The 26,714-nt window shown below is 41.7% G+C and overlaps 1 protein-coding gene across 1 annotated transcript in view; it reads right to left on the reverse strand.

The window, feature by feature from the left end:
* HECW1 (HECT, C2 and WW domain containing E3 ubiquitin protein ligase 1) overlaps positions 1–26,714 on the reverse strand; it is a 94,813-nt gene that overhangs the window by 25,088 nt on the left and 43,011 nt on the right. The window contains exons 14-21 of the mRNA XM_027901507.1: positions 25,803–25,937; positions 20,943–21,048; positions 20,635–20,731; positions 18,506–18,589; positions 17,377–17,486; positions 15,087–15,207; positions 13,581–13,694; positions 10,613–10,765 (exon numbers count right to left, since the gene is read on the reverse strand). Coding sequence (XP_027757308.1) covers positions 10,613–10,765; positions 13,581–13,694; positions 15,087–15,207; positions 17,377–17,486; positions 18,506–18,589; positions 20,635–20,731; positions 20,943–21,048; positions 25,803–25,937 — 920 coding nt within the window. The remainder of the gene's footprint in view (positions 1–10,612; positions 10,766–13,580; positions 13,695–15,086; positions 15,208–17,376; positions 17,487–18,505; positions 18,590–20,634; positions 20,732–20,942; positions 21,049–25,802; positions 25,938–26,714) is intronic.

Below are 26,714 nucleotides of genomic sequence, written 5' to 3' on the forward strand. Positions count from 1 at the left end.
CTGCTGTCAGGAGGGTTTGGGAGAGCTAACGCCGTTCTATCTCACTTGCATCTGCAAACCTTGCAGGTTGCCTCTCTGCCACCGTGTCATTTGGCCTCGTGGCAGGTTTGCTCCGCGTATCTGCAGGCTGGGAGGTGGACGCTGTGGCATTCCGGCAGGATGCCTCTTCGGGTCAGGAATCTGATGAGCTCATGTGTCATTAATATGAAAGGAATGGCTCTTACAAAGGCTGCGAGATGGAAGTCTGTGAAGATTCAGCACATTAAAAAGAAAAGGTAGAATAATTCCTAAATTACGGAGAAGAATTCCAATACAAGAAGTAACAAGACGACTGTTAGCTCGTTTTCTTTTCTTGTATTCACCTCTAGTATGAAGAATTCTCAGAGAGACCAAGACATACTGTTGGGTCATCTCTGCATGGCATCACCTAATGTTGTGCTGAGAACTTATCCCACTCCTCTGATATCTAACAACACTCGCACGTCACCTGAGAACCTACTCTAGACCCCCCCCCACATCTTTTGAAGGAATGGTAATGACTGGCTCAAACGGGTTTTGGTTTCACCCCCTCTGAGTTATGTTCTAAATATCGAAACACTTATCCAACATACAGTCAAAATTCATTATGGGTTTTCAGACAGTTACTGAGTTTTTAAGGGGAGTCTCTGTACTTTCTTATTATGTTTATTGCTAATTTGTGCATAAAGTTTTTCCTGCAAAAGGCAAGTAAATATTGACACCTCAGTAAGATCTTGCCCTACTTTTATTTTCCGGATCTTTTGGCAAGTGGAACACAACATTTCTGTTCCTCAAGTACTAAGGAGTAACCACATGAAAAAGATCTATCACTCACATGCAATGGAAATGTGAACTGTCCATGTCCTTCTAAATCTCTGGAGCTCATGCACCCTAAACTAGCAACTAAACCTCAAACCATTCCTGAAGCTTAATTTACCAGCAACTGAAAACCAAAGAGATAATGAAAACCTTATTGCTTCTTTATTTAACCTAATCAGATCCTTCAAGTCTTTTCCTTGTCTCTAACCTAGCTATGCTGCACGTTCACTCAAGAGATCTTTCCATCTTCCTTATATCCTGGCTATCTAAAATGAAGATGGTCTCTCTCTGGAACAAGAAGTCTGTGCTACGTGTCATTTTACCAGTAACAAAGAAGTTCTGTGAATGCAGAGTTTTGCAGAAGGAGGGGGGGGGAGTGTGGCCGAGTGCTGAGGTGGCCATCTCTGCTTGCGGAACTATCAACCTCAGAGCCCATAATGTACAATCATCCTCCTCTGGGAGAAGCCCTGCCAAAACACAGCAGCACAAGCATGACTAACCTTCATCAGAAACCAGTCTGCCTGCAGGCTTTAGCTTTTCTTGCTGGTACAATGGATAAAACACACTGGCCTCTGGAGACTCTTGGCAAACACTCCTCCAGTTCTGCCCAGTGCTACAGGGGAGATACAGACTGAGGTATGGACTATTGGCTACAAGATTACAAACCCTTTACATTTTGTGATTGTCATATCCTGACTGTATCTTTGACTGGCAGATGTCAAAACAGCTTACAGAAGAGATCATTTGAAAAATTAGAAAACTTAAGTACAAAAGTAAAATGACTCATCTGAAGTTTCTTATCAAGAAAAAAGGTGCTGGAGACAATACTGGAATCACACTCCTCTGAGTCCCTGGCCCACTTTAGTTGCTTAGTCTGTTTGACATTTTTTACTTTCTCATCTTCTATAAAATGATATGTAATTTTGTCGATCAGCTCCTTATGGACCAATTTATTCTGATGCATATGGGTTGTTTTTTTTTCAAGCCAGCAATAGGGCATTTTCATCAAAGAGACTTTGATTTCTCAGTCAAACATTTCGGAAAGGTTGGTGGTGGGCATTTTCAAATCTATAAATTATTGAAGTTTTGTACACTGCATGACCTGTGTTTGCCACGTTTTGAAACAAGTCAAGCTACAGGGGAAAATCCAGAGATTTAGTCATCTGCCAGGCGAGAGGGCCATAAAAGCACAAGCTGACTGACTGCACATTTTCCTTCGATGGCCTACTATGAACACTGAAGCCACAATAATGGGCTTATTTCCAGTCAAAATCTTTTCCAGCCTGTCTGGGGTATTTAAGCATGAGAGAGACTGCTCATCATAGAGTCCCAGGTAAACAGCCAGGAATGTTTACACCCCGTGATGAAGCACGATGCAGATACTGAGCTAACTGCAAACAGGTCACCTGCAGTGTAGAGCTGCGTGGACTTACCCTCCCTGGCCCAGAAGCTGCACGCTTGGGTGGGTTTGCACTGTGCTGCGATTCAGCCAGTGATCCCTGTCTCTCAGGATGAGGTTCCTCAATTGAGTAAACTCAGAAATCTGTGTGCTCATATTCAGACATGCTATTAGTTGCTTGACAGTCTGCCTTAGATATTGTTTTGCAAATTACTGAATCCACTGCAAACTGACTGCTCCAATCCTCTCCTGGGAATATGCAGAATAGAAGGCCTGATCCTTCACGTTCTTGTTCTCAGGTCTAAGAAAATTTTTGACTTTTCCTTTACAACTCTTGCCAACACAATTAAATAATTCCAGTTTCCACTCTGTCCTTTTCCAGAATGGAAGACATAAGTCACAGTGGAAAAAGCTTCCTTCAATCAGTCACAAGATACTGAATGCACAGCTCTGTGTTCTTGTTATTAAATGAATTTTTTCTCACAGAGGGTGGTCAGGTCAGGATTTTTCTCATTCTCCGTAAGTTTATTGAGATTTTGAAAAATACGTCTCAAGCTGAGGCAAACTGACAAACTCAGTGTTGCCTTTCTCCCTTTAAAAACATACAGATCAGCTCAAATCTTTAATATTCCCTTTTTCTGATATTTAATGTAACACTAAGGTAACATACTGAAATGAAGAATCATTTTCAACGGTCAAATGAAACTTTTAACCTTCAAAACATCCCAGGGAGAGGCCTACACGAAGAGAAATGTTTTGTCTACTCAAAAATACCCAAAATGAATACGGGTGATTTACTGAAAACAATACTGCTCTGCAAGCACTTTCTTTTGATGTATGAACGGTGCTGCTAATAAAAAAAGGTTAGCTTGGGAATTTCTGCACCTGCTCGAGTTGACTTCTCTTTACCTCACCAAAGTCTGAATAAAATGTAGTGAGAAATAAGGAGGGGCAATGATGACTGAGCAATACTTCATAGTGACAGCTCAGCCTTGCCATTCCAGTGCGGCCGGAACAGGAGATATGAGGACATTCATCACTCCCTGGGAGTTTTTTTGCCACTACAAACACACATAGAATCACTGCCCATCCCTATGGTTCCCTGCACGTGCTCAGGCACAGCGTGGATTTTACCCTTTTCTCCTCTGCCACACGCGAGGTGGAGACACTACGCAGATTTTCATGTGAAGCCTCCCATCTCTGGGCAAACTTAATCTGCAATGTTGCAAAAGACTAAGTGCCCCAAGCAGGGGGAAAAAAAAACCCCATAAATACAGCTTTCATAAAAACAGAACAAAACAGAACACCTCCCTTTCCCTCAAACCAAACTCTAATTATGGAAGCAGTGCTGGTGAGACGATGAAATTCAGAGAAGGAAAAAGGGGCAGAGGCTGTGAGACACATCACTTCTTTCAACTTATATAACAGTGATATTCAGATCATTAAAAGAACTTGGAAAAAAATTCTCTACTAAGAGACAGAAAGTCAAGAACAAGGTAAACATAAAGCAGAACTTTTTTTTTTTTTTTTTTTAAAAAAGGGTTGCTGTACAAGTTCGGTTAAAAAGAATGTTTTTCTTCTCCTTCAGTTTTGGTTTGCCTTTAATCTTCCTCCTGACTCTTAATAAATAATTAACCAGATGTTGAGGTAGGCTCTATGTGATATAGTCATACATCAAAATTAATAGGAAAATCAAAGTTTACTTAAGTACAGAAGGCATTGAGAGAGACCACAGTACAGCAGCAAGAAGACATTTCAGTAACATACCCCTTTCACATAGTGGAAAGGTCTTATAAAATTATTTCAGCTGCACATTTATTTTAATGTGACTCTTGTCCAGAAGATTTACAACAGTGCTTGAAAACTTCTCATGGAAACATAATGTATTAAAAATAAGATATTGCTAGTAATTAAAATTTATAGTGTAACACAACGTTAAATCCTTTGGTTTTCTATGGTGCCTTTCATCTGAGAATTTCAAAGCAGTTCAGAGCATTAGTGTGCATCAAATGGATTTCAAGTTGATTACACACTAGGAAATCTCTTCAGATGGAAACTGAGGCAAAGAGGTAATCATCTAATTTTCAAAACAACTGGATATAGCTGGATGCCCCACTCTGGGGTGGTGCTGTATCTGATCTGATTTTTAAGAGGATGATTTTTCAGAGTTTAGCAAAAACAGGCCTTTCCAAGATGGCTGCAAAGTTGGTCTTCTAAATTTATTCCTCCCCCAAAATGTAGACCCACACAACTGTCCCTTTTGAGCCCAGAACCAAACTCAGCGTTTCTGACTCCCTGAGTATTGGGCCATATGTAGGCTGACTGCCACAGCAGTTGAAAAATTAGACAGAATAATGAGTAACTCACACCACATATTCCCCAGAGCTACTTTCAGTCAGTGGAGAGGAGTAATGGCAGTTTGCAGACCTCCTGCTTAGATGCTGTGACTACATTGCTCCACTGCTTCTATAAAGAGCCACGGAATGTGCCTAAATCCATCCTGTGAGCTGGTCAGCTTCTGAATACAACCCATTAGGTCACGAGGCAATTTGTCACTTTCTTTAAAAACACGTTAGTTGAAACAAGTAATTTTCTGCGTAGTAGGATTAATGGAGCTTTGTTTCCTACAGATCTGTCTCTGATGGCCCTACATTACCACACTGCAATAACTACAGTTCCTCCTACACATCTCTGCTAGCACTTCCCACACTTTGGACTATCTCCAGTTTCTCCCTTCTGCCTCCCCTGAGCTTTCACAGCTCTCCCTCACATCCACAAGCTACCGAGCAAGATGTTATAGCTGGTTCGCAGCCTGTGCCCGTGAAAGAACTGTCAGCTCCCTCATGCTGCCTGGCCAGCTGAGAGAACAGAACAGATCCCTGCTGAGCTCATCAACCTGCCTCACTAAGACACTCTTCTGCAGATCTATCCTGTAGCCCGACACAAGTTTCATAAAGCTTTTAGGAAATCAGGGTCTTTGAGACGTTCACCTTCCTGTCAAACAGGTCTCCAACTTACCAGGAATTTGTCTGATCAGGGCAATTGCACAAGGCACTGCTCCTAAGAAAACCAATTGAGCTCTCTAGGGAGAAAGGACAGCTGAGGTTGCAATATTCTGGGTTCTTCTTGGGTTTGTCGTAACAAAAGATGGGAAAAAGCACACCCTGCATTCTTTGGGATGCTAGAGATGCATAGTGATGGTTACGTGGTTTCTCACTGACACAAATAAATAAAGGGGCCGCTCAGAGTTTGGCTGTGGCTACGCCCACACAGCGCCGTGCCGGCAAAGGGAGCTTTGCTCTATCCACGTGCCAAGCCTGCCACAGCACATAAAAGCAATCGAGGCAGTGCCAAGCCTGAAGTAACCAGCCCTGATGGGAGACAGTGTATATTTTCTCAGCTCAGTGTTGCAGTAACCACGTCAGCTGGCTTGGAGCACAGGGAAAGCAAGTTCATGTCTGCACGGAGAGCGGGCACACCAGGCTTCCATCTGCCCGCAGAACACGACGTGGAAATAGCATGCAAGTCTTCTGTCTGACTCTGTTCGGCAGCACAAAGTGGAATATGAAGAAGGGTATTGAAGGGCAGAGAGAAAGGTTAACTATGGGAACTGAAGGAAGAAACTCCCGCCCCAAAGCAGTTCTAAATGAGCGTTCAGTTAATGGAGTTCATTCGGACACTGCAGCCAGGAATCAGCCTACAGCTTCTGGAGACCTGGGCTGCTGGTTTAGACTATATCACTGTCTTTGTGGTCTTCAGCAGGGTTCTGCATAAAACCACTTGACTCATAGGTCTTCAACCTTCTAATAAGGTTCTGGTAAATAAACGTAGTAATTTTCATACACAGAAAAACAAGCAACGCAACAGGACTTTTCTGAGATGGATATAGAATGCTAAGTATGATCAGCAAGCTGTAAATACCTCTAAGATAACTGTAACACTAGGGTACTGCTCTCTGGCTGCATAAATGTCACAGCAAGGTCCACAAATGTCTGACTGTTACAAAACCCCATGCTGTCACTAATTTACTATGAAAACACAGAAAAAGATGTTTCAAGTAAAGATCCCTCAGATCTCCAAATGAATGTCTGCGAATGATTTTTTTCTGTCTAGGCCATTTGGCCTTTTATGCAGAGACTGGGCTTCTTTTCACATTTCTGGCTTTGGTTCTACATTTACAAACACGCAATGACCAAAAATTCCAAAGCAGATGATGTGACATGGATTGCTGGAGAAAGTCAGACAAAAGAACAGGCAAGAGATCTGGTGACAAAAAGTCTGGTGGGGATGACTGTGCCATGAGTACAGCGCTGTCTCTCAAAAACAGGGTGCATTACATTATCTTACTGCACTACTCCTCGGGGCAGGACTGCTGTGAAGGAAAACTCTGGCCCACTCAGAAGGCATGAAAAAGAGAGACTGGACTTCCACCTGACAGCAGAGTATGAACACAATGATTTGGGAACTGAGAAACAACGGTACTTTTGTTGCCATTGTCAGATGAAGTACTCGCAGCAGTGAGGGGAAGTTCACGAGAAAACGCTAAGAACTGCTTTATTCTAAGAAGTAGAACTTCTTAAGTGATATTACAATGACACCCAGATCATAACGTGAAAATGACAGCCACGTGAACAATGAAACAGCACAAAAATGATACGCTTCAGGTTTGGTGACAATGATAGAGAAATTATCACAGAAACAGACTTTCAGTTAAACACCTTGCTTAGCTAGAGGAAATACTATGGAAAATGTCAGGCAAAATATAGACCAGAGGAAAACCACAGTGTATCACAGCATGATTAGGCAAGTGATTTTGTTACAATACAGAAAGAATGAGATGCGTGGGAAAGATGACAGCCACTTTCTAGACCTCTTGAAAATGCACCATGAAGATGGGGAGAGGAACCAGTAAGCCACATGAAGATCTGAGACTATGCAAACTCCAGAACTAGGCATTTTAGTCCCAGAACTCAGAAACATATTTCCTCAGAGTTGATCTACCCAACCAGTCTTTTAATACTTACTGACTTTTGGTGAAAAAGAGAACTACAGTATTCAATCAATTGTTAGTAATTCAAATCAGAGACAGAAACGTGAAAAAGTATCTTTGTAAATCCGCTAATACCGGTCATCCTGGACCCCAGGGCTTCAACGCTTCAGGAGCTCAAAGCCCATCTGCAGTCTTTCAAAGGACTGTTAAGAGGGAGGAAGGTGAGTACCCAGATCAGATAGAACGGCTCATTACTGGCATGGATTAAAAGCAGCTCTTCTGGCTACGAGCTTCAGGTACACCCTGTAGCATGCAGATAAAAATGCGTATCATCAAACTTATTTGGTCTAGAGAGTTATAACAGTGTCCTTTCAGACAAACGGAGACTTTAAATATTTTTTTTTTAAAGTGTTTAATATCTTATATTTTGAGTGCTCAGCATGCACGTATGTTAACCGAAGGAAAAAGTCTTATTCAATGGAAGCTTGAGGGAAAGGTGTTAAATCTCAGTTTCTCCATAAATGAGAAATATTTTCCAGTCATTATGTCTCTTTCATAACTTGGCATACGTACAACTACTCTGTGCTTTGATGTGCTCATTTTGGACTCAGAATGCTGTTTGCACAAAGAGCAAAGCATGAAATAAGCCATTAAAAGGGGCAGAACAGTAACTTTTAGGCCACGGGAAAAGAGCAGCGTATTTCCCAATTCTGCCAATATGAACAAAACCTCACATCTTTGCATTTTGTTGTATTTATCTCAAACTCACCACTGTTCTCTAAAGAAAGAGAAAATGTAAAATAACTTTGAGGGAATTTTTTTGCTGGTCCTGCTTCTTAATATAGCCATTCTTGCAGAAATACATGCCAAGGGTAGATTTGACATAAATGATAAGCCCCCAAGCACAAAAAAAGCAGCACACAGCTGAAGAAATCTGCAAATCTAGACCCATTGCGTGGTTTTCATGACTGACATCAGACTTCAAGCTTTGAAAAGACTATGAATATTAATTATCTGTGACCTTGGAGCCCTCAGACTGTTTCATCTGTGTTAATCGGTGCTTCGTAACAGATTTGAGAACTGGAAGATAATCTTTATTTTTTGTATGTTAGACGGAGGAGGCTCTGCTGGAATCACATCAGCAACTAAATCTGAGAAACAGAAGTTTTTGATGAAAATGAAGCTGGAGAAAGACTGAGGAGATCACAAAACCCCGTTCCTCGTGAACAAACAACCTCAAGCACGTTAGGACAATGCCATTGGAGAAGTTAGCCTATACAGCCTTTATGGGAGAGAGTCTTACTCTGAGTTTTAAAAAGCTTGGTCCCAATCCTATTTTAGCTGGCTGCACAGACTTCTGAATACAATACTGCAGGGTTACACATGAACAGCTGAGATCAGTCACACCGATAAACATAACAACATTTAGAATGCCTAGATATCTACAACCCAATCATGAAACCTATCGGGCTAATTATAAAATGCTGGTCTCAGCCAATTATTTCCATAACAGGTTCAAGAAGTACTTCCCAGGACTGACTGTGTTGCTTATCTTTCCCTTGGGTTCTGCAATCTTGCCCTATTTACAATACTTTATGTGCAAACCTCTTCATTCATAGCATTTCTTTCTTTCTCTTTCTTAAAAAAAGAGAAAATCAAAAATGCCCAGAGGCCAAATAACATTTTGTATGCAAGAAGCCAGGCTGGTATGTGTAGATGGAGAAATAACCTAAGTGTCTAACTGTTGCTGATTTCCGAGTTAAATGCTAGCTGCTACAGAAAATCATATTAGGTGTCTCTCTGCAGTTCTACAAGCCAAGGAAACATTTAAAAATCTGCTGCTTTCATGCTGAAAGCTCTCAATGCACAGAGGGTCAAAATGAAGGGATCAAACAAACTATATATTTTTTTTTGCAGGAGAATTTATCACTTAAGAAAATTGCAGCTGAACTCTTCCCAATGACAGTGTTTGTAACACGTAAGAGTAAGGGCCTGTTTCCACTACTGCTGAGATAACATGGCAACACCATTTCCAGAGACAGAGGCCTGCATTCAGTTGGCTCACAATGTGGGCAGAATGATCTTGGGTTTGGTCCTCTGCCCTGAAATCAAAATACATCTCCACAAATTATGGCCTCCTTAATCAAAAGTTTACCCGTGCAGTCTGGTAAGATGAGCAAAAGTCAGACTATATCTCTTCTTGAAAACTGGGAAGGCACCACATAATGTCTAATGAACAGGATTGCAGTGGGGGGTGGACAAGCTGTAAGAACTAAGCAGCTCTCTTCCTGCTCGTGTCAGTAGAGAAACACTCTAAGGATCACTGATAGCATAATGCTCCACTGCTGTAAGTGATAATACAAAAAAACCCCCAGCAATTCAGAGACCATGCTATCCCAAGAAACATGCTTTTTTCTCCTTCAACCTTAACAGACATGACAGTACAACTGTTCTTGATCTCCTGCCCACTGCAAGCCAAGTGTAGGAGGATCTGTTTACAAGAATAGAGGGACACGTACTATTTGCAATTTATAAAGGGGCTGAACTGCCTTCCATTTTAAAAAAGGAGCTCTGAAAGAAGTTAGTGAGATTGACAAAGAAAAACACCATAGGAACAAACCCACGTGGCAGTACTTCTTTGACACAATGAAATCCCACAAGGGATCAAATGATGCCCAGGGCTCGCAGCCCATGCTTTGCTGAACCACATCTGAAACTATCACAGTGAAAACAACTCCCAAAGACAGGCAGACCTGGAGGCAGACAGTAAAAAATGAGGATAACACAATATGCTTTCAGAATTTTTGATAAAGAAACAAGATCAGCAATTTGTCTGTTTGCACATATACTTGGTGAGGCAAAGTACCTGCTCACTCTGCCGGCCTTGCCCCACACAAGCAGGGACAGTCTGTCGGGGAAGAAAAGGTTAAGCTGCTTTCACTTGGCCTTTTTTAAGGCCTGTGGTAGGTAGAGAGCGGGATTGTGGCTCTTAGAGAACAATGTATAGCTTCCAAGCACAATGCTTCTCGACATACAGGAAGACCATACTTGCTATTCTTAGAAAGGAACAAAGGAGGTGAGGTCTGGATTAAGCAAAGCTCTTTTCCCTGCCCTTTTCACATTCACACACGAGTACAGAAACATCAAATCCCAAGAAACATGACCAGCACACTTTAATAGCAGTACCTCATCACAACTCCTTTTTCAGAGCTTGCTCTTGCATTTACACTTACTCCCTCTTTTCTTCTTCACAAACTACTTTCCACTTCTTCCCAGTAGAAGCAATGTTTATATGTAGTCTAGTCCAAACTGGCAGCTTTTGTTTCGCTTTTTCATTTTGTTAATGCTCTGAAATGATTATTCAAATCCGAATAAAACGTTCTTACCATTCCAGGTGATTTTCAACAAAGGCAGACATGGGGCTGATCTGTACAGTGTAAGTGTCATTGGCTGAATACTCAAACAGCCCATAATAAGGATTGAAGAGCTCCTGAGACAGAAGGAAGAAGAATTCTCGGGAGGGGCCACTGTAATCCAACCTGGAAAGGAAAAGACAGAAAAGATAAAATGAGGATCCTTACCATTCCAGTGAATTTCCTGGATTTGCCTACGCTGGTTGCTATCTTAGCACAGCAGTCTGTGCAGTCAAGTGTTTCTAACATGGTGTATCCCTCCTCTTAAAACTTGATCCTGAGCCCTGAACAAGTTGCGATGCTGAAACTTCACCGATACTCAGGTTGACCCGGGAAGAATCATAACTGGGACACATCCCTTATTTTTTTTTTGTTCTCCCTTGTTCCAAAGGCTTAACAAATCGGAGGTACAAAGCTCAGCCTTGCCTCAGCTGTGTGGCTAGCACGGGGCTAGATTTTTTGTGAGAGGGTTTGAACTGCCTGTGAACACTTGGGTTCACAGAGCAAACAGCCTGGACTGAAGCAGAAACTGCTCTTACTCTCCTACATGGAGATGCAGCCAAACCTAGTCCCAAACCTAGTCCCAAGGATGCTTTCTTAGCTATAGATATATGTGTATGCTGAACAAGACCAAGTCCCAACAGAACTGTGTCTCAAGATAAAATGATGATTCCTGAGTTGTTCCATCCAAGCTCTTCTTCTCTGATACTTTCACGTGGTGCACCTTCAGCTGTGCTTTGCTGTCGCATGGATTTGCTCTGTAGAGAGTCACTTCTTTTTCCTTTTATTTTTTTAAACTCAACTTTTAGATCAAGCTGTTTCCAATTACCTCAACTTGGGGGAAAAAAAAAAAGCAAAACAAGACAAAGTTCCACAAATGCATAGTGCATTAAACCCAACTGTGATGTATTTATTAAAAACGGATCATTCTCTAATACTGGTAGGTAGGTTTTTCATTATAAAAGAAACCTACATGTAGCAATATGAAGAAATGATTTGTAGCCACATGTCGTGTGCTGAAAGATTTTCTGAGGTGGACGCTACTGCTTGTACTTAACAAATCTAAAGTAAGAGGAAAGCTCTGCAGCTGGATCAGAACGCTCTGTACTATGTTTGAAGTCACAGAAGCCTAGATGCAAGACGTTGAATAATTGACTTGTGCAACTAGAAAGATGATAAGGGGCAGGCAGGCCCACCTTCCTCTGTTTTACATCTGGAGATTCAGTACTTCTCTTTCTGAGGAGCTGTAGCTCCAGGATCATGTGGTGAGACGAAAGCCATAACAGCAAAAAAGGATGGTAATAAGCCCACATGACCCTCCAGTGCCAACCAGGGAACAGATCTGGTTCAGTGGACACCAAAATACTGGGCTAAGCCTGATGATGTTTGGAGTAAAGAACTACAAGCAACATCTGTGTATATTAAAAACTCTTCAGGGGGAGACCAGGTATTGCATTTCTGGGCAACACATTAACTCATCATAAAGCCTTCAGAGTTCCTTCTCCATGTCCTTTTAGCTTTGAAACATGTGGGAAGCTGTGGCCATACAGCATCAGCTCCTCTTTTCAGTAGGGAATTGGTGTCTTGGAGTCCCTCCAGCGGAACACACATTAGCACTAAGCAGCAGAAACCCTGGAGGAATGTATCTTCAGATGTAAATGAATCAGTGAAGAATGACTGAATTTGCAAATCAAATGGGTTTTTAATTTCTCCTGAGGACACCATGCCACACACAGTAAAAGTTATTAGAGATGTGGGGTAAACATGACTTTGGCCAGCGTTAGCGTACTAGCACACTATTTTGCAAACACAGACGGAGGTGTGTTACGTGTTTATCCTTTACTTGCAAGCCAGAGGCAAAACCAGCTGCGAAAGAGGAGCTCTGTTGAATAATACTGAATCCATGGAGTATAAAAAGTAAGAAGTGAAAAAATCCCTTGATACTGAGGTCACTGAGACTCTCTTGGAGATTGGTGACTTCTGTTTTCCACTGTACCTAACACATCCCCAGACAAGCTCAGCTTGCCAGAAGCCCCTTCACTTGACGTGCCACCTCAGAGCTAACAGCGTCAGCAATTGCTGGACACGCCAAGAGCTGCCTGAGATCCTTACTGTTCTGGTGCCTTTGGAACTGAAATCCTACCCATGTGGTTTTGAAGAAAAAAAAAAAAAAAACTTTACATGCAAAGCTACTGAAATACAATTTCATGCCTTTGTTGTATCGAACACTGGAAGCATGCACAGTGGTCTTTCCATTATAAAAGTATGTCAATTAAACCTCAAAAACACATCGTAGCTCTTGAGGTGAGCCAGGGCGGTTTTGAAAGGTCCTGTTTACATTTGGAAACAAAAGCTGGCTTTAATCATACAGGAATGGCTCACTGATTTGTAAGACTGGTAGAAAGTTTCTTGAGAAAAGGCCTTCTCAAGAGACTTCTGTTCCTTCCACCTTCCAACTGGGTGAATTAAACTGTAACAACTAAAAGGCATTCATGCTTCTTACTTCAGCCAGAAACAAGAAATCCACATATGGCTAACAAATGATCATTAGATGGCATGCAAAGCAAAAATTTTTGAAGCAAAACCAGATCTATTGTGAAGAGTTAGAGTAACAAAGTGGATAAAGGTCTGGTCTCTAATTATAGTCCTGAGACTGATTCAGTGTGTAAACATTGGCCTGTAGTTGAGTTTTTCCTTCCAGCCAGTCAAAACACCTATGGCAACAGATGACATTAGATTTAACCACTTAAATTGTCACTTCTAGACATCGAGTTGGAAGGTGTTATAGGAAAACGACGTTTGAGTTAAGATGAATCTCTTACTCAGAGGCAAAACAAAACCAAAGGAACATTACGTAACAAGAGAAGCTCAGCCTTAGTCAACTCCGTGTTTTGCAACATAACAGCTACTTCAAAACTGAGAGCATTCTGTGGTTCCCTACCCTTCCTCGCCAACAAACGTGACGTAGAGTTTGTTCCGCTGGAGCTCCTTGCGTGAGTATGCCATTACCTGGTTAAAGGTGCCTTCCAGCAAGTGGTCACGCCGTATAATTAACCTGCAAAGGGAGGCAGAAATAAAGATCTAATGACTGAGTCTCGGGCAAGCTTGTGAGGCCGAAGGTAAACAAGAGCTGCTAAAGACAGACATTTGTTCTCAGAGAATGCAATAAAACGGCATCTGCTGGTGCGTGTGCTACTTGACCACTATGGGGTTTCAGTGGGTTGTTTCATCAGGCTCTTTCTATGTGCCTCAAAGGTGAATTTCTGCACAACGCTGTGATTACGTTCAAAGTGTTGCTAAGACTCTCTGCAACAACTTCTATGTACAAATTTATATGGTAGAGGGGGCTGGGGGTTTCCTGTGTATATGAGGTCACAGCTATCTGGAACTGGCCCCAAACACTTCCTGGATTTAACCCAGTGAGCGTCCATGGAAATACTGCTTCTGTGTGTGGAAGCAAAGGGAGTATCAGCCTCTGTTTCTACAACACATCTCTCACTCTCCTACCAAGCTCTAAAACAACTTAGTGAATAGTACTTTTTAACACCATCTGTGCAAGAAATCCTTCTTGTTCATAGGTTCATGGACATTTTAAGGCAGACCTTCTAAAATACAATTCATGTCTGCCTTGGATTCGACACCAAAGAGGGAAACCACCAGCTGGGACTCCTGAACTCCATAAGATTATTTTCATGACGATGTTTGCCTGGAATAAATTTCTTGGCTTCATACTTTTTTTTTTTTTTTTGCCACAACAGATATCATTTGTTAGGAAGCCAACCTGATGCACAAATTCAACCAGATGCCCAGGAAATATCTTAGAAGTACAAAGTCCTTTGGTGAAATTGGATAACTAGACTGAGCACAAGTAGGTACAGACTCAAAAGCCAACCAGCAAGACGCCTAGAAAGCAAACTCCACAACCAAATCACAGAGATCCCCAAAATACAAGAAGAGAGGCAGAAATCTCTCTAGTTCAAATCCAGGAGGGCTACTGACACAAAGAACGATGTGAAGTTAAACCTGCATGTACAGACTAAGTTTTGCAGGGTCATATTCTGGTCCTGAGTTATACTGATATGCAGATGCAAAGAATTTAGAGTCATTCCATCATTATAACAATGCAGTTGTTGCTAACATGTGGTGGACATTTGCCTAAACAGATGATTCTCCTACTTAGCAAATCATAGGTATTTAACATCTCTGTTAAATGGGTAGGAAATGGGAGTGTGAGAGAACTTGAATCTATAAGAAATAAAACTTCCACACAAAAGCCTCTTGAAGGTCACTTTTTTTGCAGGACATACGAAGGTCTTATCCTGATGGTTCACGTACAAAATGCAGTCTCCAGTGTCTTTTCCATTCCCTATCACTGTCTTAATGAATAATGATAAAAAACAAAGCAATACTGAGTTAGACTATTTGAGTGATTTGTTGTAATACTCACTTAATTTTACCTGGACCTTGCCCATACCCTTTGGCTTCAAGTTTTCGATAGAAATTGCGCAGCTTGGCTTCAAAGTCCCTCCTGTATGGAGAAGGTGCTCTTGCACTTGCTCTCTGCAGCCCTGGAGGGGAAAATGAACAGCATCGTAAGGTGAAGGGTGTTTTACAGCTTTCCAAATCATGGAGCTTACGTTTCCAGACAGAACTGGCAAATAAATGTGATAGGAATTTTTTAAAGGTACACAGTGTTCTCGGGATTATTTTTATTCTGCTTTAGTTCTGGCATCAATGGAGTTGTAAATTCCTATAACTCAGTGATTGCAATGACTTCCAGGGGCTGCACCTTCTTCACTAAAAGAACTGTTAAGCTCACCTTGTGTGTGCCCTTGTTTTGCCTCAGCCTTTACCTGTGATTGATCTCAATGGAAATTCAAGGATCAGAAAGGCATGAGAAGGGCTGACATGCATTACTGTCAGTCATGGCCAGCGGCATTTAGGTTTTCTTTCCCTTTTTCACTTGTAAGAGATCTCTCTCGTCTGCATTGTATAGGAGATCTCCTTACTTGCAAGGATTAAACTCAGAGCAATGCTTCTCACTGGAGCCTAGCACCCTAGACAAGCTGGGAATCGGGTTTCCCCTGCGTCAATCTGACTGTATATTAAACACTTCCAGCTATCAACACCAAACCCCTTTGTGGCATCGAGAAGAATTTCTGTCAGTAAGAAATACTAAAATTCCCTATTGTGATTCACACATACAACAGATTTTTTTTTTTTTTAGGAGTTTGGGACCTGCTTTGCTTTGAAGGCTGCATTCTCAAAGTATCTGATAATTCCTTTTGTATAAACAAGTGCCATGCTATAAAGGGTGAAAGAATGGGTCCATGAAATCCCATTTCTCTATCTCACTACAGAAGACAATAAGAACAGGACCTTTGATGAGAAATCTGGCAGCAAATGCTCCACAGGAAGGAAAAAAAAATCATCACACTTAGTGGGAGCCCAATGTATTGTGCTTGCCAGGATGGAATGACATTACAAACTGTCCCTGCTAGTAAAACAGAAAGGCATATTTACACACAGTGCAAAAAGGAATCCCTTGTGAAACCTCTTTCTTCTGTTAAAATTCCTGCCCACCCCCACCCTGCCCCTGGATAAAAGAGAATGGGTGTTCTTCTGGGCTCTAAAACCAGTGACAAAAACAAGCAAGCAGAAAGTATGTTGCCAGGAATGAGTGTTTTCACAAGAACAGGTAGAGAGATCAGAGCAGATCTTTTATCAGTCTCCCAAGCCCTTTTGTGCCAAATACTTAAGATTTCTGTCCTGTAGGAAACTTGTTTACGATCTGTCCTGATGCAGAGGAGGGGAAATGTTTTAACAATGGTGGTAAAACTCATCAATACGAAGACAACATTCTGACAGAACACTGTCGTCCTATAGACATCTTGACATCAAAAAACCTTTTAATTTTCCACAGCCACATCCAAGATTCGTAGTTCTCTTGTCCGTTAATTTTGTTTGAAATCAGATAACTTAAATGAATGTTCAAAGAAGCTCAGTCAAAAATGGATTTCTTCAGATCACATTTCTGTTGATTCTCTCAAAATGGCCACTGGACACTTCCATGCAGTGGGACCGTGCTGGGGGCTGTATATCTTGGCAAAAGGGAGACATTAGCTCCTCAAATTTCTATAGCATAAACAATAACTACAGAGACATAGCACAGCTGGAAATAACCTTCTCAGACAGCATGTCTTTACGGAAATTATGCTCCCTGTCAAACCTAAGTTAATGGGCTCAACACGGGAGGTCAGACTAGAAGATGATCCCGCCAGGTCCTAAAACAGACGTGGCTTGGGAAGGAGAGAAGTTCTCGTAACACTGAGCAGAGGAGACTGAACTTTACAGGGGTAATGAAGTATTGCAATACACCTTTAATTTGGAAGATGTTCTTTGCTCCTGTCACATAATAAGAATGTGCTTCCATGTCAGTGAGTTCTGCTTGGACTACACCACTCTCTTATCCTAATCCTTTCCAGCTACATCAAAAGCAGGAAAATACCTTCTTTCATATGGACAATTTCTGATCCCGGTGTTTCACTTACCACTAACATTTCAAGAGAGACGTAGGAGCACTGGTAACTGATCCAACAAAAAAGAAGCTGGGCCATATTCAGAATGGGCCCTGGAATTAGCAAGCTGACAGCTGATACCGGCTCTGAATCTGCCCCTTGTTATTAGGAGAAATACCACAAATGCAAGATTTTGTCTTTATTTCCCAACCGCCTTACCTGGGGAATTTTGGGGTGATGAACAGGGTGAGCAGCGAGGAGAGAAACTGTAACCAGGATGGAAGGCAGCCTGCAGTGGTATGTAGGACATGATATCCTCTTCAAAAAGGCTGCATGGAAGAAAGTCATAGGGAGAGATTCGGTTCACATTCATCCCATGAAGGAATGTAAACATGCAGAATGTTGCAAAGCCCACTGTGCCATAAGTTTGCGTGCATCTCTGAACTCGTGGACTCAAAAAACCCACAGGTTTCCCAAATAAGGCCCAGTCACCAGTAACGAAGAACAAATGGGAATGTTATTAGATGTTCTGTGCTAACAGCGGCTCAGCCTACTGACAGAGAGCAAAGATGGGAGGCTGTGCACGTAACAGGAGCACCTCCAACACGTTAGCAGTGAGAAGTAAATATACACACATCTGTCTCCCAGGCTGTTTTTCTTGGGTCGTACACTTTCACACAGCTCAGCGCTTCGACCGCTCAAATCAAGTTGGTGGGAGTAAGTCGTGAACTTCTAGCACTGAGCAGTGCTATTACAGCACGCAACAACCACCTGGGTTATGCAACATTTTCCCGTCTAAGACCAAAACAACGAAATAAGTCCTTATCTGTGCTGAGGAAAAGTAGCTAGGACCTAAACACCAAGCTCTCTGGTTCCAGTAAAAACTGAAGCCTTATCTACATTACCCAGGCAATGCTCACTGTACACTGAGATTTCATGCATGTGTGGGCAGCACTGCAGCAGTAAAACCAGGAATTTCACGAGCAGCTACATTATTGTACCGAGAAAGACAAGGGGTTTTTTTTTCCCCCCTTTCCTTTTCCCTTTTTAAAAAAAGGAAACAAGATTTTTCTTCCATTAAAAGGAAACATTTTGACCTGATTCTTTTTTGTCTGCTACCTGATGGTAACAGCCATACCGACTGAGCTGACTGGGATGGAGTTTACTGTACTGGTGGATGCTGCCTTCCAGGAAGTACAAATTGGCAGATGTATTGTGGCTGAATTGTTCTGGATGGCTATCAGCATGACTTGATTTAACAACATCTTTTCAATTATGCTGAGAAAGAGCCAAATAGCTTCCCTGGTACGGTAAGTAGCGACATCATGCTATTGATCAAATGGATTACCTCAGCAGAATTACTAAATCTGCATCACAGGACAATTTTTCAAGCCCATGTGTACCCTCTGTCCGAATGTAATGGATCTTCTCCCTGTAAACGTAAGTGATATTATTGAGAAGAAAGAAAAAAAGAAACAGAAAAAACCCACGCCATTATCATGGCATGAATTGTGCACAGAGTTGTCGTGCTTTGCTATTTTGCCAGTTCCTGTTTATCTCCTTACAAAAACGGCAAACATCTTATATGCCTGATTCATTTTCTAATCTTATTAACATAAAATTGCAAAAAAAAAACCCCAAACCCTTTTCCTGTCATTCAGTTCACTGATGCAAAAGCAAGAGATTTTGTTCTGTATTTTAGAAAACAGAATTATTCTTAGTCCTCCAAGTTCATGTGTATAACTCAGGTCACCACCAGCAGATTTTCTGTTAAAGTCTACAACTAGCATACCACCTTTTGTAACAGAATTTCCAATAATTTCACTTCCTTTCCTTCCATCAGTTTTATTTGGCAAATAACTCTCTAACGCATACTTGATACGAATTGATCACACAGAGATTATACAGTGTAAACACATGTTACACATTTAAAATGACACATTTTGCTAATAAGGAGTGGGAAACATAAGATAGGACCCTATCAGCATATTAGGATCATGGAAGATACATATCTACACCCCAGACTGTCAGTGTGTTTCTAAAGCATTGCAGTGCCCAAAAATATTTACTCTAGTATCAAGTAAAAATATTCTACCTCAAGACAAGGATGTGCTTTAATACCTTGCTGGGTGGGGCTGCAATGTTTTGAAGAATCAAGCTCTGTAAAAGATGGGCATTTGCCTCCTAGGAGTTTGGTAAATACCTGCTCTGTGAGCATTAGACAGTAGATTGGGATCGCTCCTGACCCAAAGTATAATCATAAGCAGTGACCTGGAGGCAAAGGGCTCAATATCCTGTTACAAATCTCATTACACACTGGCTAAGCTGTCTAGCCCTTATCACTAGTCAATTTTTTTTCTCTGCTCAGAAGGAGATAAAAGCATCATCTGTTCTCTGGGAAATGAGAATTCAAACTACAGCTGAGCAAAAAAAAAAAAAAAAATAGCCTGGAATAATTTGATAGTGAAGATAAAAAATTCTCAGTTACAGAAATGTACGGTCTTAAATACTGAGTGCATTTTTCATTCTGTCTCTCTCATTTTATTTGAATGTATCAGTTCCTCCAGGAAGGAAGCCTAATCCTTATACCCAAAGGACTCTTTGTCTGGCCCTCACAGGTGAGCAATGCCTCAGCGAGGCTACCAGCAGAACTTCCTGCACTGCAGGAACTTGAAGGTCCTTTCCTTGCTCCTCCTTCCCTCCTTCAGGAATCCTGCAGCCGTGCTTCTTACTGCACAGTACAAACTAGACTCTTGGTCAAACTCTTAGCTGGCGCATACTGGCATTGCTGAGACTGATAAACACCAGCTAAAGTTCTTGGCCAAAACAATTAATTCAAATTTTGGAATTCGAATGAGTTTAAATCATATTGGCAATTGGTTCTGTTTTCTTCATTTTTGAAAAAATCTAAATATGAAAGGAACAGGTATAAAAAGAGAAAGACACAATTTAACTACTTTGGAAAGGACTACCATTAAGTCAAGTGAAAAAGGCTAAAGACAAGAGTACAATCCACTTCGTAATAATGCTCCTTTCTATTTATAAAATCTGGGCGACTATGCCCATGATATGGGTTTAAATATAGCCATGAAGTAAAATCCCTGGTTCTGCTGGAGTTACTGGAGTTTTGTTGCTGACTTCCATCCAAACACAATTATAATTTTATCTTCTGAAAAGCAAACTGATAACTGTAGGTGAGGACAGAGTTTCTGCTATTCAGTAATAGTTACAACAGATATTAGATATGCCACTGTTTGCCTTTAGTTATTTTAGTTCTTCTTACTTCTTGAATGTCTGTGGAAAATAACCATAGTAACTACATGGATCCTGGTGGTCCACACCTACTCTTTAATGGTGACAGTTCCATATGGAGCCCAAGCTCATCTTTTGTACCACAGCTACTAGAACTTGGTTTTCCCCACTACAAGAAATCTTTCCTGGGACTTGGTTTCAGCAGTCTGGAAAAAAAAGCGGTACCTGAGTGCATGGTTTCTGGCCAAGCTGGGCTGACGCTCCTGCAGCATCTCGAAAATGTTGGGTTGGCGTAAAAATGCAACAATCTTGTCATTGTAAGCTGGAAAAGGAAAAAAAAACCCACAAACTCAAGGCTTTATTTACCTTTGAGGGGGCCTGGTGACATCACCATTACTCTGCAGGGGCACACTGACCTCGCTGCCAGTGAGCCACAGGGTAACATCAAGCAGTGTGTGTGTGTGGTCGATGAGAAGTTCTAAAAAGCACTTCTGTGAGCACTGCTCTGAGAAGAAAAGAGAAACTTGGCTTACCCAGAGGTAGCGCCTCGTGATGGTGCTGGTTTCGAATAGCTGTTACGAGACTATTGCCTGGTCTGGCCAACAGGGTGACTCCTCTGTTTCGAGAGACTTCAGAGGCCTACAACATCAGAGGAAAGGAAAGGAATGATCAGAATTGACCATCGGTAGCACATCAGTCAGTTAAAAGGTTTCTTATCTTCTGTGAGTTTCAGAATGGTCCATGATGCCGACTGGAGGACAGAAAGCAAGCACAAAAATTATAGCTTTATACTACAGTCGACTTAAAAAAGCTAAGTAATCCTGTGCTTCCAAATGGAAGTGCACCATTACCCACACCTATCCCACCTCTTTGATGCTGCAGTGAAGGCACCAGAATCCAGAATTAAATGCAAGATAAGTAAGGTATTGCAGTGATGGAGTTCTCTGTTCCAATGAAAATAAAATCTCAGTAATATCATAGAGTCTCCTGTTCTAGCACAATTGCATTTACTTCAAGGTTTTTACAGCCATGTTAATTTGAAAAGAGAAGAAACCCACAACGCTGTAACATGTTCATTCAGCATCGTTGAAGGGAAATTCAATACTGGAAATAACATGAGGAAGTTATATCTATGTAGATCACAGGGCAGAAAAAGGCTGTATCATGCCAAAAGCAGGTTGCCTAACATGCACAACCAGAAATAGAATTTGAATTGTATGCACTGGAAAGAGCTGATATAAAAGGAATAGGAAGAAGGAAATTTATCCCTGCCCCTTAATTGAGGTACCTAAAGAAAGCCACTGTTCTAAACCTGCTATCTAGTGAAGGGAAGCAGGAAGGCAGATACATTGAAAGGTGGGTAAACACGTTTTGAGGATATTACGTGAGGATATTAAAAGCCAAACAGTGAGGTCTGGCAATCTTCAGTAAGGCATTCCTGGGTAAGTCTTTGGGGACTTGTGCAAACTGAGGGGAACCCACCTGCCTGCAATCTTCCTCCAGAATATGACCAACAGAAGAACGATAGAATGGCTTGAGCTGGAAGGGACCTTAAAGAGTAACTAATTCCAACCCCTCTGGCATGGGCAGGGACATCTTTCTCTAGACCAGATTGCTCAGGCTCCCTCCAACCTGGTCTTAAGAACTTCCAGGGATGGCACATCCACAACTTCTCTGGGCAACCTGTTCCTGTGTCTCACCACCCTTATTGTAAAGCATTTTTTCCTAACATCTGCTCTAAACCTACCCTCTTTCACTTTAAAGACATTCCCCCCTTTTCCTGTCACTGCAGTGTCAGTACAGCCTGTATCAGGACAAGATGCATTAGGAATTCCAATTGCTACTCTACTGGGCTAACAGCTGCTCCTTTCTCACTGCACAAATTGTAGCACTTGGTAACCACTTGAGGAAGAAATTGCCCCTACTCCAATACTTTAAATGCTTAGTTCTGCACCCAAGAGAATGGTGCCAGCCCATTTTCAATGGTACGGTCAAATGCCAGGTCTTCCAACTGGATATAAATGAAAACCGAGAAGCTAAATGTGACTGGCAAGTCGCCTTCTGGAGCCCACAAAGCATAAAACGTTTATATGCAACAAGATACCGGTCAATGCACTTGATCCTTATCAATACGCAGGTTAAACAGTGAACAATCTTAACAATTCTAATTAAACATACTGTAATTTAAAACACAAAACTGCCGCGAAAGTGCACGGCGAATGTTTTGCTCCATCAAAGGGGTGATCTCTGACTCACCCTTTACAAAGACAAATCCTATGCCCTTGTTGCTACACATGGATTTACTGACCAGAAGATAGAAAGGGGGAAAGGGAGGAGTAACAGAGGAGTTAAACATCTGCCATAAAAATTAGCACCAGTTGGTATTTTCTCATCAGCTGGGAACTGTATGATACTTTTGCCCAACCTGGGCCTAGTTCCTCCCCTTGCTCATGTCACCTGATGTATGTTTTCTTCCTTTTGGCTAATTTTCCAGTGCCTGGATATATTTCTCCTAAAGCAAGAATTCTGAAAGGAAACATGTCTAGTGCCCTTGAAGAGAAACCTTCACTCTCTTTTTCCCAGTTCTGGGTTAACAGCTAAAGCCAGGTTGTAAGAAGCTAAAGCTAGGTTGTAAGAAGCCAGTTCTGTACACATCTCAATATAATAAAATTGCACACTCTGTGGTGCTTCTCTTCATCACCACGCTTAGGCATTGTTAATGCTGTGTTTGCTCTTTACACATTTACACCTCTTAACAATTTTTCTCTGGCAGCACAACAGGAAAATTCGGAGCTGTCTAATTAACTTTCATTTTCCTAACACTTCTCTTTCTAATCTTTTAGCTAATAATGTACAATTGATTGCTCCAGCTCAGTGTTCAATCGCAATCGCCTTGTCTATTTTGACTTTCTAATTGAAAGACCTAATTTCGATTAGCACATTATTCTCCAATCAAAAAAAAAAAAAAAAAAAAAAAAAAGGGTGGCTCCCAAATGATTTAGTGACTGGATTAGTCTAGTGCAAAGTAACCTTATAGATTTATGTTAGGGTTTAACAGCTGTGAAATTGATACTGGGATGTTGCAACCAGAGTGGAGAGTCCAAACTATCACAGAAGCCTTTCAAGATATAACACACTTTCCTGGGGTTTATATCACTGCTGGATTTGAGAGGTCCTTGCCTGCTTGAATCCTGTTACTTGCCTGTTGTGGTTCAGGTCAGTAAGATTTGTATACTGCTATATTCAAATATCTCCTCTGCTTATCTTGCTTAACCATCAACTCTTGCCTCTCCACTGCAGATGCCTGCTTATTTCTTCTTTCTGCCTTTAAAATATCTACCCTGTAATCATGTATGTTGACTTTCACTGCAGATGGAAAGTCCCTTAGAGGGAATGGAAAGCAATTCTGACCTGTTCTGTTTATAGCAGTGGCAGAAGGAAATGAATCACTCAGTGACCTATCTTCTTTTAGTTACTGGTGGCCACTGCAGCTACCTGAACTTGTCTTCCAAAAATCAGGCAACCAAGAGTAGCATCAACCACCTTTTTCCTGTAAAACATTGATACCTTAAAGAAATGCTTACCAAAGAATCTGTAGCGTTTTTGTCAAATTTACATATCATGCTCTTTAATATCAGTAATCTACATGGAAGTTTTTGCAGAGGTCCGTTATTTCATTACCCTGGCTCTCTTCTATACCCTCTCTGGCACCCACAAGCTTCATTGTTCTCCTTCAGGCTCATTTGACATCTGTACATAACGTAGAAAACTGCTGGTTGTCTTTCACGGTTCCCTCATGCCATCCTGGCGACAGATTCCAGAGGCCACACCATCTGCTCAGCAAAGAAACCAGCAGGCCTGCAGATAGCTGACACACGGCCAGGACAAAACCCCAAGTGTGACTCTGCGGACATGATTTACAGGACAAAAGAACATCCAAATACACTTGGAGGAAATGGCATAGAACACGAGGCTCTTAATCAATGGGTTGAATTGTAAAGGGTTGCACTTTTCCTTTGGAAGTGGCGGGCTTTTAGGCACCAATCCGAAGTCCTTGGATATCAATGGGAGTCCTTCCGGTGGAGCAGCAGATGCTTCCAGAGGGGAAGCTACTGACTACACTGTGGGACCTGGGCCACTGAGACTGTGAGGTGACAGTGCCATCCCAGACAGCTCCTGAGACAGAAAGCCCTGTTTCATTGGCTGATTGTGCCAAATCAGTGGCCTCAATGAACACTTTATAATTTCCTCAGAGAATCATTACTCACAAGTAGTAAATACTTTTGACTCCCTTCCCTGTACTTGATATTTTGGGTTTATTGAAAATTGATCTTTGTAACCGAGTCCCAGGCAAGCATGTGCCCAAATATGAACCATCCTGCAGGTGGCTATCACAGTCGTGTCAGTAATTCAACCACAACAGTAACACTAAACTGCAGGCTGTTGGCAGAAGGAAGCTGCTAAACTGTTGGGAAGATATGATTGAAATAGATCCATAGGTACACTCCTATCTTCAGAAAATATGTTTCCACATTCAGCCAAGATGGAGAAAGCATGCCCAAGCCACTCATGCCTGGTCTGCCTTTGATCCTGAAGAACTGACCTTGCACCCTAGTCAGCTCCTGATCCCAACCCCAGCCGGCAGTGAGAGGTGTCAGACAGATCCTGCTGCAATAAATTAATTGCACAAGCATTCCAATGGGTATTTTTCTGGAAGAGGAAGATCCTTTCACCATAATTCATCTCTACTCCTGTTCAGCACTAATCTCTACAGATCTTCAATTGTATGGATTTGCTATACGAAGAATCTGGTTGCTGGTACTTTTTTCCTCCTTAAACTCACAATACACAACACAGTATTTATGCCTCTTTCAATCGTGTCCATGGCCCTCAGTGATAAAAGTCATTCCCATGAAACGCAGGAAAGATGCTTAATGTGACTGGAAGCTAGGGAAGCAAACCTCAACCCACATTACTACACTACTGCTAGGGAGTATATAATTTCAGAGTACAGTTTGTCCCAGTGGGGACTGAAGAAACATATGAGGCTGCTGAAGTATCAGGCTACAAAAATAACGAATCACTCGACTTCAGTAAAGCAAGACCAAAATGTCATATATGGACTCTTCCTCTAAAATCTATTTTTCATCATTTTGCTTCAGTCAAGTTTTAATGCTTATTAATTTATTCTGGAAGCCATCAAAACGCAAAACTTCAGTTACCAACAAGCTCTAAAACAAACCCTTCAGAAAGCAGAAAAAAATCGCTTATTGTCTTTACAAGACAAAAATTCACAAGACAATCTGTTTCAACACTTTCCAGATAAAAGAAGTGCTTTTAGTTCTACAGAAGGCCGCTGTCAAAAGTTCCTGGATTGAGACTGGCACAGTTACCTCTCCAGCGCTGTAGCTACGAAGTCGCTGAAGGTGTTGCCTGTGAGTCAGGTGATTGGGGAGACGACCGTTCTGCAGCGGAATCCTGGGATCTATGAAGGTGGTAGCACGGCTGTTGTGGTCAACGAAGAAAGACTGAAAAGACAAAGGAACAGGGTTCTTTTATAAGGGGAGGGCCAACAGTGTGATGGCACTGTGGGAACGCGACGTGAGAACCGCTGGCAATTGTGTCAGAAATACCTCGGTTAAGCACAGTCCGTGGAAGACACCTGCAAACAAAAGGACTGTCTTACTCAAAGCTGGAATTGCTCGTGGAAAATACCTGAATCTGTGTAGGTCAAAATCATGTGTAATGGCCACAGTGTAAACAAGACAGAAGAGAATAATATTATTGGGAAACAGTGCTTTAGCCTATTTGGCAGTCCCAGAAGTCACTCAGCAAAGCTTCACTGGACATAGAGACAATGAGTCAAATTTTGCAGGCACAACATACCTACTCTGGCTCAAACTGTTTTGTCAGTCCAATGCTGCCTTGGCTGTGCCATGATATTTTGCAGAAAGCTAGAAATACTTTCAAACATTTGTTCTTGAAGTTCTTTTTCCTGCTTCTAAAATAACTCTGCTTGCTGCTTGTGTTGTTTAAACCAAACCATCACCAATTTTGAGTCAAGAAGGAAGGAACCTTTATTAATCCTGTAGCCTGACGTGGTGCGTTAAACAAGCGATGGGTTTTGTTGGCACTCTTACCTTGCCCTGCTGGTCAGTTTTTATCTCCCAGCCACGAGGAAGCTCCAGTCGGGTATCAGCAAACATGTTGATAAAATTTACCAGGTCTCTGTTGTGCTGATACCGCTCAAAATTACGAGCATCTCTACGAATCTTCAGGATCATATGCTTCAAGCAGGTACTGTT

The sequence above is a fragment of the Empidonax traillii genome, unplaced genomic scaffold, assembly GCF_003031625.1.
Source record: "Empidonax traillii isolate 1590-97213 ecotype Southwest subspecies unplaced genomic scaffold, ASM303162v1 scaffold793:size290412, whole genome shotgun sequence".
Taxonomy (NCBI): Eukaryota; Metazoa; Chordata; class Aves; order Passeriformes; family Tyrannidae; genus Empidonax; species Empidonax traillii.